The following is an 11,702-nucleotide window of genomic DNA, read 5'->3' on the forward strand; positions in this document are numbered from 1 at the left end:
TAGCTAGGAAATCTGAATAGTGACATCCATGGTAGATTTATTAAATAACCACAATTTTGTGCCTTTTCACCTTATTTATGCAGTTTCTTTGGTTGACTTTCATGCAACCTCAGTTGCTGTTTACTGCTGCCGCCTTACGAGGCGGTTCACATGTATTCAGTTCCTCTAAACTCTCCCAAGGGGTTGAAGAACTAGGGAAGGAGGAGTGGGTCTCATTTATATATTGTTTTGCTTAATAAAGACTGACAGTTCATTTCAACTTAGGAAAAGGGCGTGGGAAAATGGTATGCTCGAAAGACAAGGTATTTCATTTTAATAAAACAGTACATTTATGTTTGTTAAAGGTGGCATTGGGATTCAGAGCAGATGTAACATGTTCAAGTTTATGTCTTTCCATTAAAATACCGTATCTTTTTTTTTTTTCAGCACGCGTGTTATGCATTATATCCACACAAATCTTCAGATGGAGAAAAGCAACAAATCTACTGTAAGATCACAGTCTAATTTTTGTTAATTTAAATTGCGTTTTAACATACAAATTCAGGTGTAAACTCAATGATATGGTATGGTTTTAACATACAACAAAAGTCACAAAGTCACAGTAAAAAAAGTCACTAATATAACTAAATTCCAAAATTATACATAGGATACACTAGGTTACATTATTTTACAGTGACACAATTAATCAATTTCAATCTTTCTCAAACTCAATTTCCGGTCATCACTGTTCCTACTAAAGAAGAAAACCACCTAAAAGTATCAGAAGTGATTTGTTAAAAAGAATCACATAAGCTACATCATAAAGTCATATATTAGAAACTGCCAAGTGAAATTACATTGGGTTACCTTCCCCTCATCTGGGATTCTGCTTCTGCTTTCTGAAATATGAGGTGCACATACACACCAGCACTCAGTCTCACACAATGAATAGGGTGGTGACCTGCTTTTGCATTGTGTGTAGGTTTGTTAAGCGAATGATCTTATCCTCGTCTCATCAGTTGGTTCTCTGATTACAGCTCAGATCAAATCACTGTTCACCTTAAGCTGCACGTATAAAAAAGCAGAGTGACACAGCTGTCTCCAGAACTACATCTTCTTACTGATACCTGGACATTGGAGAAGAGAGAAAAACTATGGTAAGATATGACTTACTTGCTAGTGTGAAACCTGCTCTAAGTGCATACTACTGTATTTATTAACACAGATGTGCTGTATTTGTTCAATAATTGTGTGCATGATATATGAAAATGTTTTTTTTTAAATCTGCATCAGTCCGTGAAAGACAGAGTAGAATTGTACAAGTGGATTCAAGCACTTTAAAAAAAAGTCTGTGCAGCAGAATTGTTGAAAATGAACAGATGTGTAAAGTAATTGGACAATGTTGCTTGATTTCTGCAGCGTGAATGTATCTCTATTCATGTGGGCCAAGCTGGGGCTCAGATTGGCAATGCATGTTGGGAGCTGTACTGTCTGGAACATGGGATCCAGCCAGATGGACAGATGCCCAGTGACAAGACTATCGGAGGAGGAGATGACTCCTTCAACACCTTTTTTAGTGAAACAGGAGCAGGAAAGCATGTTCCTAGAGCAATCTTTGTCGACCTGGAACCCACTGTCATCGGTCAGTGCATGTTATACAGCTGATGATATATTACATAGACTTGATGTTTTCATGGAATTATGTAATTTTAATAATAAGTATGTGAATAAGAGAATGAACACTGGGTTGAGGCTTGATGCATTTTTCATCTGTGTAAATTTGCAATTCATTATGTTAAAATCAATTGAATGTAACAACATTGTTAAAATTAAAACACAAGGATGCCAAATGCAACATCTCATTCAGTTATTTACGATAAATGCATATAAGTTAAAGTTCTGACAGGGAATAAATACGAGGATAGCATACAGTAATACGGAATTTTCACTATGCCATGAAAAATGCTTTTATGCAGCCGATAATTATCTCTTTTATACTAAAGTTTTTATTTTATTTACATTGTGGTAACCTTTGGTAACTCCAGATGAGGTGCGTTCAGGAACATACCGGCAGCTATTCCACCCTGAGCAGCTGATTACAGGAAAGGAAGATGCTGCCAACAACTACGCCCGTGGACACTACACCATCGGCAAGGAGATCATTGATCTGGTTCTGGACAGGACTCGAAAACTGGTGAGACGATCAGAGAGTGCTGATGGTGCATGTTTCTAGTATATTAAACAAACTTGTTTTTTGCAAGCCAAAGTGATCTGTGAATTGTTTTTTACATTCTTACTATGGCAGGCTGATCAGTGCACTGGCCTGCAGGGATTTCTGGTCTTCCACTCTTTTGGTGGAGGCACTGGCTCAGGTTTCACATCCCTGCTGATGGAGAGACTCTCCGTTGATTATGGCAAAAAGTCCAAACTTGAGTTTGCCATCTACCCAGCTCCGCAGGTCTCCACAGCAGTAGTGGAGCCTTACAACTCCATCCTGACCACCCACACCACCCTGGAGCACTCAGACTGTGCCTTCATGGTGGACAACGAGGCCATCTACGACATCTGCCGCAGGAACCTCGATATTGAACGCCCGTCATATACCAACCTGAACAGGCTCATTGGCCAGATTGTCTCATCCATCACAGCCTCACTTCGCTTCGATGGAGCCCTGAATGTTGACCTGACAGAGTTCCAGACCAACTTGGTGCCTTACCCTCGTATCCACTTCCCTCTGGCCACCTATGCTCCAGTCATCTCTGCAGAGAAAGCCTATCATGAGCAGATGTCAGTTGCTGACATTACCAATGCTTGCTTTGAGCCGGCCAATCAGATGGTGAAGTGTGATCCTCGTCATGGTAAATACATGGCCTGCTGTCTGCTGTATCGTGGCGATGTGGTGCCCAAAGATGTCAACTCTGCCATCGCTGCCATTAAGACCAAACGCACCATCCAGTTTGTGGACTGGTGCCCAACAGGCTTCAAGGTGGGCATCAACTATCAGCCTCCAACGGTGGTTCCTGGAGGAGACCTGGCCAAGGTGCAGAGGGCTGTGTGCATGCTGAGCAACACCACAGCCATCGCTGAGGCCTGGGCCCGTCTAGACCACAAGTTTGACCTCATGTACGCCAAGAGAGCCTTTGTCCACTGGTATGTTGGGGAGGGCATGGAGGAGGGAGAGTTCACAGAAGCAAGGGAAGATATGGCTGCTCTGGAGAAGGATTATGAAGAGGTTGGTACTGACAGCATTGGGGAGGAGGATGAAGGAGAGGAATACTGATTTCCCTAAGGCCCGCATCTAACCTAAATTGATACTGAATCATGGTTTTAAAATGGCACCTTTTAGTTTTTTGTAGTCAAGAAAATGTAGGTCAACTGTATGAATAAACAAACAATTTGTTTAAGAAAATTACACATTTGAATGATCCCTATCGTAAACATTAACCTCAAAGCTAAAAAAAAAGGTGAAATAAAAACTCTTAAAACATTAAGTATCTCTTAAAAGATGTTGCACCCTGAGTAACTAGTATATTCTGCATACTGTGACATAATTACATTTTACAGAATCATTAGATATTTATATTCGCATTCAAAGCCAGTCAGACATATCTTGTCTTGGCCCTTTAAAGATCTTTTCTTTCCATGTCAGACTGAGAAACTTAGGCCAAACCCTCTCTTTTGTGCACCTCCCCCAACTATCCTCTCCCATGTGGAATGCAAGTTATGAAAGGGCTCCTATGTCAGTTTCTATATACCATTCAGCTGTGACTGTGTGAGAGCGGGAGGGAGAGAAAATAGCTTGACTAACACACTGACTGGTCTTGTTTGTGTAGCTCATACTCAGACAGTGGCCTGCAGCAACAATAGGATCCTAGTTATGTATGAATCACGGCTCTGTGATCCTGAGAGGGCTGTAGAAAGGTGCTAGCAAATGTAAGCAAAAATACTGGCATCAATATTTCATGGAAGTTTTGTTTGTTTTTAATCTTTTACATTTCAGGGGTGAGTTGATTTCAAATGTGATGTATATCTGTCTATCTTGTGAATTCGCTGATTAAACGGAATATTGCCATGTCATTGCGTCATCTCACGCTACTGTGGACTCTTACTGCTCCCCATTTACTATACTACCATTTACTGCTCACTTACTACTACTTTTCCTATTTTACATATGATCATTAAGAATAAATAACTGCGTAGATTTTACCTTTTTTCCCAGATCAGTTTTGTGTGATTATTAATTTAGGTCCTATATTGCAAATGGTGAGATTTCTTATTATAAAGTAGGTTTCATGAGGCTACATAAATACTCTGAATGTATAAAAGTGCTCTATCCACAGAGAAACACACAGCACGTATTTAGAAACTGTGGCCTTAAACGAGCCTTCAGAACTTCCGTACGGTTGTGATGTCACAACTATACTATAGAAACACAGTGCTGTTATAGTCATTTTACAGCTGCGGTGACTGTGCCACCACCCTGAGAGCGAAGATCTTTACTAATGGAGCCTTCATATCCTATGGAAAATTGGTAAATACCAAAATCTGACGTGAAAATTGCACACAAATACCCCCTCTTGTGGTAATTTCCACTGGGAAACTCATAGAATTTTTTAATACACAAGTTGCCGAGATGAGATAACCTTTGACCTTTTCAACAAGGCAAAGCGCAATGCAAGAGTTGCATGCTGTTTTTGAGCTGGTGGGGAAGATTATGTGCTTCAGATAAGGGTAGACCAAGCTTATGTAGCTAAAACAGAAATATTAGCTATTTCTTGTGTCCTTTAAAAAATCTTCTATTCATGATCTATAAAAAATACAGTACATTATTTACCATTTGTGTTTTGATAAATCTTCTTTTTGCTGTAGCTGATGAATTTAAGCAGTTAAAAATGGTTTTCCCCAAGTAACTGATCAGGATTTGTGGGTCTGCCATGTTTCATTTAACTATGACAACAAACGCACAGTTTACAAGTGGAAAGGGCCATCTTTTCCATAGCATGTGAAGGCAGCATTAATGCTGACCAATCAGAGCAGACTAAGGTTTTTTGGCAGGGCAGCTTAATGAGACAGGAGGGGGAAAAGGGGTACATTCAGATAGACAGTATGACAAAAATAATGTGTTTTTTACATGCTTTAACAGTAAAGCATGTAAATATTTTCTAGAAGAAACCATAAATAGTAAAGTATGAACCTGAAAATTAGCACAGTAGGTGCCTTTAATGATTCAACACACAAAAAAGTTAAAGTACGTGTGTGCCGTGGTTAAGTTTTAAATATTAAAATAGTTAAAAAAATAATGTAGATAAAATGTTTAAAAAACGTTGCCTACGACGCTAGGTTAAATATAGCCTAGGTCTCTAATAAAAACACAGGTTCTTTAAAATCAGGGACTGAGCAGGGTTAAAACACATTTGGATCAAAGGTTTAAAATATTTACTCCAAAAAAACGAATTAAAATGGTTAACTCAGCCCTGAGTCTCTCTCAATGTCCAACAGTCTCGTGGGTCCGACCTCCAATCCTTCAGGCGTCAGACGAGGCCCTCAGTCACTCCAAAACACACAGAGACAGAAGACCCAGGAATAATTAGGGAGACTCAAATTCACCTGTGGCTTGTTCCCTTACTAGCACGTCTGTGTGCAGTTCAGGGTCAGCTTAGTAAAAAGGAAACACTGCATGCGGTTCCACAAATAAAAACAATCACAGCAAGCAATACAACTCAACATGCAATAATCAATCAAATCACCACAAAGCAAACAAAATATGTACATTAAAAAACTGACACATGCATTGGCATGTGTGTGGGTGAAGATGCATGCATAAAATAAGCATCATCTTTTTCCTAGCCCACAGTCCTTGTAAGTAAATGCATAATACTGTACATCATATTTTGAGAAATCGTCAGGGGGCAACAGTTTGCATGATACTAAATTCCCCAACATAAGATCTCATTTACGATTTGTGTGCAGTTAACTCAAACACAACATGAGAAAATAGGGGAAAAGTGATTATAAACAACATGAAAGAGAGTAATACTTGCATTCATAAGCATCAATTCTCAAACTGACGGACAAAGCAGATCAATATAGGGGCGGATAACATTACAGAGAGCATTTGGCACTTCCCTTTTCTTCAAAACTGCTGCTCTGCTCCCTCCTGCCATTGAGCTATGCAGCTGCTTGCTGTGGTTTCCTGCCCGCCCCCTCCACATCCTTGCCTATATAAGCCCTGACTCTGCCTTTCCTCCACACTTCTGCCTTCTATCTGAATCCTCAACGTCAGTCGAAGGGCGAGCAGACAAAATGGTGAGTAACAGCTTGGCTGATGACGTAGCCTTGAAATTTCCACTCTCTCCCCACCTGTCAGCCTCCCTTTGTCTGTTTCTCAGCATTAGATGGACAAATAGTCAGGCCTCTTTAATGCTCATAAGGCCTTTGCTGTGGAGTTTAAGATTACTGATACAAAAGTAGCTTTATCCACTTAGTGATAGTAGTTTTGAGCTGTATTTATGTATTTAAACTCTTTTCATGCATGTCTGGTGGTGAGGATTCAGGGAGAGGAATGCCTTCATGACTACAAGACTTCATGAGTAATTTCCGTCCTCTTGAACAATCTAGGTCAGATGACAGACACTTTTATAAGTTAGACTGCTTTGTCATTTTTTTGTTTGATGTACTCCAGCTAGTCATAAAGCAGGAAACATAAAAGAAAAAAGTAACTTAACTCTTAATCATGTGTTTGAGGAATTAAAGTAATCTTGATTAAGGAGTGATCGGGGTAATCGTGGCAGTGGGGGGATGGATAAAAGAACAGAGAAAAGAGGAGTGGTCTGGCCTAGACAGTGTGACTTAGTTGGCAGCCATTTTGCAGCTGTTAGTTTTTGGTTTGGGAGAAAGATGTAGAGGGAGGGAGGGAGACATCCCTGACTGTTACACTGCACTATGCAGCTGGGCAGGATGGGGGAGGAGAGAGACACAGAAGGGGAGGGGATGAGGAAAGGGTGGAGATACAGGATGGAGAAGTGTGTGTGTGTGGGGGGGGCATGGCCTTTCTGTCTGCCACATAGTGCCTTGGTTTATACTATGTCCCACTTGTTTTTGAAAGCTACATAAAGTGGGTTCTTAGGGCTTTTAAACTGAATTTCATCTGTAGCTACATTTCCTGCTCATGTTTGATGGATTACTCCTATAAAGGCAAATAGTGCAGACTCTGGGTTATCTAAAGGCTTTCATCTAAATGCTGACTCGCTCATACTGTATGCACTTTGAGCAGCTGAAAGCATCAATACTTTTGCTCTGGCAGTCAATGTTTCTTTGTCATATGCAAATTGCTATTTCCTGTTCAGACTTGTCAAAGATTGTAATAAGACACAAAGAAAGAACATGAACGCCATATATCTTATTATTTAACCCAAACATGAAACCCCTCATCTGAACATCTACTTGAGGGCTGACCTCACACTATAAGCAGAGGCGATACTAGAGTTTGTTGGGGCCCTAGACAAAAATTCACACGTTGCTCCTGGAACGAGCATTTATCCCCATTATGTTATACTGTAAATCTGACACTGACAAAAAACTTTAAATGTGTATTTCAAAAGTTATTTTCACAATATTAATTTAAACATTAAAAACAACTTGTAATTCAAACATTAATATGCGGAACAATAAAAAGTACAATCCTCTGGCCTGGGGCCTCAAGCTGTTGCCTGATATTTGTAAAAAGTTAGAGTTGGGATAGGCAAATACAATAATACTTGAATTTAGATAGTAAATGTCCTGTACAACAAATAATTATTTGCAACCTCCCTTAAACTTCTCTCCTTTTTCTTTTTACAGCGTGAGTGTATTTCCATGCACGTCGGCCAAGCCGGAGCCCAGATGGGCAATGCATGCTGGGAGCTGTACTGTCTGGAACATGGGATCCAGCCAGATGGACAGATGCCCAGTGACAAGACTATTGGAGGAGGAGATGACTCCTTCAACACCTTTTTTAGTGAAACAGGAGCAGGAAAGCATGTTCCTAGAGCAATCTTTGTCGACCTGGAACCCACTGTCATCGGTCAGTACTGTGTAAATGGTGTCTAAATAAACATAACTTGCACATACACTTGACTTAAAGATAAAGATAAGGTTTGTGTGTACACTGATGACACTCTATGCTTCACCTTAGAGCAATTTAATGAATCTTAAAGGCTTTTTTTTTTTTAATATTTGATTACGGTATCTGAGAAAACGTATTGTTTAAAACATTCATACCCCATGAACATGAGCTCTTACTCTTGCTCTCAATCGTTCCTTTCACAGATGAGGTGCGTACAGGAACATACCGGCAGCTGTTCCACCCTGAACAGCTTATTACAGGAAAGGAAGATGCTGCCAACAACTACGCCCGTGGACACTACACCATCGGCAAGGAGATCATTGATCTGGTTCTGGACAGGACTCGTAAACTGGTGAGAGTTTAGTTAGTTTTCTGGAAAGGATTAGCATTTTGTGCCGACTAACAAAAATTATATATGCCTAGCTGATTTCAAAAACGCAGAAAGGAATCTAATTTTTAATTAGAGATTTTTCTTACCTTTTTGATATTGTGCAACTGAAGTGGGATTCTAAATAAGCAAGTCACATTTTCCTTTCAGGCTGATCAGTGCACTGGCCTGCAGGGATTCCTCATCTTCCACTCCTTTGGTGGAGGCACTGGCTCAGGTTTCACCTCCCTGCTGATGGAGAGACTCTCTGTTGATTATGGAAAAAAATCAAAACTTGAATTTGCCGTCTACCCAGCCCCGCAGGTTTCCACAGCAGTAGTGGAGCCTTACAACTCCATCCTGACCACCCACACCACCCTGGAACACTCCGACTGTGCCTTCATGGTGGACAACGAGGCCATCTACGACATCTGCCGCAGGAACCTTGATATTGACAGGCCCACTTACACCAACCTGAACAGGCTCATTGGCCAGATTGTCTCATCCATCACAGCCTCACTTCGCTTCGATGGAGCCCTGAATGTTGACCTGACAGAGTTCCAGACCAACTTGGTGCCTTACCCTCGTATCCACTTCCCTCTGGCCACCTATGCTCCAGTCATCTCTGCAGAGAAAGCCTACCATGAGCAGCTCTCAGTTGCTGACATTACCAATGCTTGCTTTGAGCCAGCCAATCAGATGGTGAAGTGTGATCCTCGTCATGGTAAATACATGGCCTGCTGTCTGCTGTATCGTGGCGATGTGGTGCCCAAAGATGTCAACTCCGCCATCGCTGCCATTAAGACCAAACGCACCATCCAGTTTGTGGACTGGTGCCCCACAGGCTTCAAAGTGGGCATCAACTATCAGCCTCCAACAGTGGTTCCTGGAGGAGACTTGGCCAAGGTGCAGAGGGCTGTTTGCATGCTGAGCAACACCACAGCCATCGCTGAGGCCTGGGCCCGTCTCGACCACAAGTTTGACCTCATGTATGCCAAGAGAGCCTTTGTCCACTGGTATGTTGGGGAGGGCATGGAGGAGGGAGAGTTCTCAGAGGCCAGAGAAGATATGGCTGCTCTGGAGAAGGATTATGAAGAGGTTGGCACTGACAGCATGGGAGAAGAGGATGAAGAGGGAGAGGAGTATTGAAGGGTCAAACATCCCTTTTGGCTTTACGATCATATTCCAAAAGTAATCATGAATGCAATACATTCCGAACAACCCTCTGATAACATGTGGTGGTTATGAAATAACAGTATTATTAATAAATTGTTCTCATGAACCTTTAATTGATGGCTTGTAATGATTCCTGAACTCGTCCATTTCTTGGTAGCCGAATAGCAAGTATTTGTTTCTTATTATATTACTACACTCATAATAGTCAAACAACTTTTTATCCTTGCATTATAATAAGCCTTTAGAGTGATCTCAGACTATTGAGTTTTGCATTGAACTTTTACAATGGTTACATATTTCCCTGGCTTTCAAAGTGGAAACTATGAAAAGGATTACTCTCTAAAATACAGGCCTATTTAGACAAAATACTTGGATAAAATCATTAGTGCCCATGGTGAACACGGATAACAAATATACCTTAAACACTATACATTTAGTTATTATTTTTCTGTTGGATTTCAAAATGCGTGTTTACATGTAGCTGCCATTCATTTACAAAGGACATTCAAGTTTCTCTGCCCAGTTTCCGGCCTCTGTGCCATGTTGATTGGCCACAAAGTACAGTGGGCTGGGCTGACTCAGTTCCTGCAGTTGCTTCTCTCAGCCACCAGATGGGAGCAATGTGACAAGCTAGTAAAGTTGTGTGCATTCGTTTCGTACTTATGAAGGATTTAAAGAGGTTTAGTCATTGAAACAAGACTGACCGGTCCATGAGCTCATCGTGTGATCCTGGTAAGTCACACACTCAACTAAAAGTGACTTTCTTGTAAGTTACACTTCTCTGGACTACTGAATACTTTGCTAAATGTATTAAGAAAGCAGAATTATTTTTCTGTAAAAAAAAAAAAAAAGTAGGCTACTCATCTAAAGTACTCATGCAGTGAGAACTACATTATTATAGGCCTGCATACGATATTATTGGAAAATTATAACTATAATTATAAATGTGTTAGCAGCATTTCATGGTTTTAGCTGGTCCTTCAGTATATAACAATGTTTTCTTTTTGTTGGCCTATCTTTACTTTTGATTTTTATGTTTTCTCCATAAACGTGTACCCTATACCTGTAAAAGTAGGTATATGAAGGGGAATATCCCTGAAGTAAACCTACCTAAAATTTCAACTTTAGTTCAATAGCCTACTGGATTAGCCAACATTTCACCACTGCAATGGCCATAAACCATGAACCCATTCTCTCGATTTGATTTGATTTGAGTGTATTCCAACAGAAAAGGTCCTACAGAAAATAATATTACACAACTGGAAGGCATAGAGATACAAAATGAATAACAAAAGGGAAGTAGACACCTTTTTATCCCACCCCTTAAGAGTTTTTCCAAACTCAGCTCAAAACAGTAACACATTTCTTACAAAATACGATTTATTTCTCATATATTCCTATCAAATATATATTATAATTTCTTGCATATCTATTTAATTTAAGCAAAAATGATAAACCTATTTATATATTTTAGAGAAGTTGAAAATAAACAAACAATTAGCCTATACATCCTATCTGCCCCTTGCCAGCTGGATTTTTTTTCTTCATATAAATATGTCTGCATTACACTTTTTAAAATGTTTATATTCACATTTTGAAAATTAAAAAAAAATAAATAAATAAATATATATAATAAATATATAAATAATAAAAAAAATATGCACTTAACATAATGGAAATTAACGTGGTTCGAGGGGCCCCCTGTGATTTGCCCAGGGCCCCAACAGACTCTAGAATCGCCTCTGGACGTTGGATGGCGTTCTTTGAAACATTTTTTAAATGAACTTATTCAGAAGTATGTGCGAACAACAAATGTAATAATTTGGTTCATATTGTCTAACATGAATGGTTGGCCATAGTAGGTTTCCATGACTACCTTCAGGAAGTCGCTAATTGTATAGGTTAAATATATGAAGTGACATTATCACAGGACAACAGGTTGTCGTTTTCTGGGGCGGTTTCCAAACACCAGCATGTTCTAGATGCTCTATTATTCCCTCTCAGCTGATAGTGACGTACAGCGTGCAGCTTAGACCAGCAGCACACGAGGCAAACAGGGCTGGCTCTCCGCTTTGC

General features: G+C 40.1%; 2 protein-coding genes across 2 annotated transcripts; both read left to right on the forward strand.

Moving 5' to 3' along the window:
* Positions 1–1,485: 1,485 nt before the first annotated feature.
* LOC310952850 (tubulin alpha chain-like) lies at positions 1,486–3,259 on the forward strand (the record flags this gene model as incomplete). The annotated part of the gene is made up of 3 exons (XM_083921628.1): positions 1,486–1,621; positions 2,025–2,173; positions 2,285–3,259. Exons 1-3 carry the CDS (start codon positions 1,501–1,503, stop codon positions 3,257–3,259), a joined length of 1,245 nt encoding a protein of 414 aa, XP_083777754.1. The 5' UTR covers positions 1,486–1,500.
* Positions 3,260–6,243: 2,984 nt separating this feature from the next.
* LOC310952766 (tubulin alpha chain) lies at positions 6,244–9,733 on the forward strand. The gene is made up of 4 exons (XM_083921464.1): positions 6,244–6,285; positions 7,819–8,041; positions 8,287–8,435; positions 8,622–9,733. The coding sequence occupies exons 1-4, from the start codon at positions 6,283–6,285 to the stop codon at positions 9,597–9,599; spliced, it is 1,353 nt and encodes a 450-aa protein (XP_083777590.1). The 5' UTR covers positions 6,244–6,282; the 3' UTR covers positions 9,600–9,733.
* Positions 9,734–11,702: the final 1,969 nt, after the last annotated feature.

Source organism: Echiichthys vipera (assembly GCF_963691815.1).
Source record: "Echiichthys vipera genome assembly, chromosome: 10".
Lineage (NCBI taxonomy): Eukaryota > Metazoa > Chordata > Actinopteri > Perciformes > Trachinidae > Echiichthys > Echiichthys vipera.